The sequence below is a fragment of the Diutina rugosa genome (genome assembly GCF_008704595.1).
Source record: "Diutina rugosa strain CBS 613 chromosome Unknown scaffold2_size729309, whole genome shotgun sequence".
Lineage (NCBI taxonomy): Eukaryota > Fungi > Ascomycota > Pichiomycetes > Serinales > Debaryomycetaceae > Diutina > Diutina rugosa.
Window position 1 is genome coordinate 594,721 of NW_022995199.1, and position 2,632 is coordinate 597,352.

Genomic DNA, 2,632 nt, shown 5'->3' on the forward strand with positions numbered 1-2,632 from the left:
ACTGCCACCCCCGTAATGCACGTAACTATCGGCCATCTGGATGGTGGGAATTATTTTCAACCAGCAGGCGACAAACGCCCGCATGTGAAGTTTTTTTTTTTCCTCTCTCACAGCGGAGCCAATTTTCATCCGAGAGACAAAAGACCCCGAGAGGATAGGACGTACACCCCCGACAAGCACATAAACAAGCGTAGCAGGCGACTCCTGCTAGCGACATAATCACAATTTACGTACTACTTTTCTTTATTGTCTGACGGGGCTGGTCCCCTCATGGGATCGCGGGTTATGCCTCTCCCCAGACCCTCCCCACGTTGCCCCCCGTACTATCAGGGGTAGCGAATAACCGTTGCACAGTGACATTTACGCAGGCAGAAAGTCACTGTGTCCGAAACCTATATCCGAAGTCGCGAGGGAGGGGGCAAGCGACACCCTGTGGGCCTGTGGCCGTCGCCGCTCGAAATGGCAAGTACGCTGCAGGCCCCCTGTGCCAGGGTGCGGGCTTAGGGCTGGGGGTTCTTGGCTGTAACCGTAGTGGTGCTTATAAGTCGCTGGTGTACGAGGGTGTGGGCTGAGGGTGTGCGCGCATTAAATCTCGTCCGAAACCGCGATGGCCGCAGTTCGCTGCGACATCCGTGGCTATCGCGCCCAGTCCCCCATGAGCGATATAGAGGGTCGGCAGCGCCGGCGGCGGGCGCTCGGAGCGCGAATGGCGGCGGCTAACGGCGACGACACGGGCGTCCCCCCTTAGAAGGGTGGTGCCACCTTAGGGGTGCCATCCTGAACCTAAAATCAGGCGGGTAGTTCCGAGCGCTGGCAGTAACGCCGCTGCAAATCTCCACCGCTTACCCGCAGCGTTGCTGTCAAGCATGATTCGGCATTAGCCTCCGAATTCGCCCGGCACGAGTCTCCGACGCGCCAAAACCCTAGCCATAACATCTACGAAGCCCACGAAGCATTGAAATCCGGTTATCGATTCATATACCACAATCTATAAAGTTCCCTATTACCGTAGTCGTGTGTGTGTGTCATTAAGAAAGCAAGTTCAGCACGTTCATCTTCTTGGTGTCGGCCGGCGCCGCCAGCGCTGGCGCCACAGCTGCCGGCGCTGGGGCCACGGGGGTGTGCTTGATCGGCGGCAACGTCACTGGCCCCATCAACCCCACCGGGGGGAGCAGGGTCGGGAGATCAGGCAGCTCAGCGGGGGTGCGCAACGGCGTCTCGAGTGGCGAGAACATAAACTGGCCGGGGTAGTGGGGCGTCGCCGAGCGCAGGCGCTTGGCAATGTGGCCGTCGTCGTCGATCAGCACCAAGCCGAGCGCCTGGTGGCCCGCGGGCGCTTCCGGCGACGTACAGAGCAGCAGCACCGCGGTGACGTTATTCGAGAACATCGGCAGCGTCTCTCTGGTGACGGCGGGGGGAGGCAGCATCGCCGCCGCCGCCATCGGCGGCACTGGCGGCGCCGCTTGGTGCGCTGGGTGCGACAGCTGAGGCGGGAAGGGCGGCGGGGGCATGATCGTCATCGGCACCGGCTGGTGGATCAACACCAGCTGGGGCCCGCTCATCACGTAGCGCGGCGGCAGCTGGGGCGACATCACCTGGTCGTGGCTGACGGGGACGTAGTAGATGGGATACCCTGGCGGCGGCGGCGCCAGGGCGAGGCCGATGGCGCCCGGGGGCGGGTACATCGGCGCCATCGACACCTCGCGCGGGTCTTTTCTGCGCTTGCGCACCAGAGGGTTGTTGTGTATCCGTAAGTGGCGGGTGAGTTCGTCCGATCGCAGGAACCGTTTCAGACACCCCGGGAACGTGCACCCGTGGGGCTTCTCGCCGGTGTGGGTGCGGATGTGGCGGGTCTGGTGCTCCAAGCGGTTGAAGGCCTTGTCACAGAAGGTGCACTTGTAGGGGCGGTCCTTCTTCGGCGGCATCGCGGCGTCGGGGGCACTGGGAGGGGGCAATTGGGGCAGGGCGAGCGAAATCACTTTGGGCAGTGGTGTTTGAGGCGGGTGTGGGGTGGGGTGGTTGGTGAAGGGAAAATGCGGGACGAGAGAGGGGCAGGCGACGTGCTATTTATTTTAGCGCCCCCCGCGCCCCTCCTCCAGAATCCCACACGACGCATGCACTAGGGTTCTGGGCTAACCGGTTATTAGGGACGGGTCGTCTGCACTGTGTGCAGGACGGGATTTTTTATATTTCGTGTAGTGAGTGCACTGGGGGTTCGGATGACGCTGAGCCCGGGGCTAAAGTCCGTAAGCCATAACGGGCGCCACACGCCTGCGAAAAATAAAATAACGAAAGAAAAAAAAAAAAAATAAGTGCATCCGAGGGGCAAAAGAGGGGTCCCTCCCCCAACACGACTACAACACCCCAACATAGTAGACAACTCCATAAACAACAGGGTACCACCGCTCACGGCCTCACCTATCCACTCACCCACCACCATCAGTAGCCCCTACCCCCTAACATCCTCGGCTAAGGGACGTAGCATCCGGGGGTTGCTCTTGATTATCCCAATTTTATCAAGCCGACATCCGCATGCAGTGCATATGAATGAGGTGCCCCGGCTTGCCCCCCAGACGCTGACGGCACCACAAAACGGTCACCGGTGATACTGCTTTTTTTTTTTTTTTTTTTC

The 2,632-nt window shown here is 60.3% G+C and overlaps 1 protein-coding gene across 1 annotated transcript; it reads right to left on the reverse strand. All coding sequences in view use genetic code 12, as the record gives it.

The window, feature by feature from the left end:
* Positions 1 to 1,028: 1,028 nt before the first annotated feature.
* On the reverse strand, positions 1,029 to 1,388 carry DIURU_005017 (uncharacterized protein; the record flags this gene model as incomplete). The annotated part of the gene is made up of 1 exon (XM_034157953.1): positions 1,029 to 1,388. The coding sequence occupies one exon, from the start codon at positions 1,386 to 1,388 to the stop codon at positions 1,029 to 1,031; it is 360 nt and encodes a 119-aa protein (XP_034010419.1).
* Between the last annotated feature and the right edge of the window lie 1,244 nt (positions 1,389 to 2,632).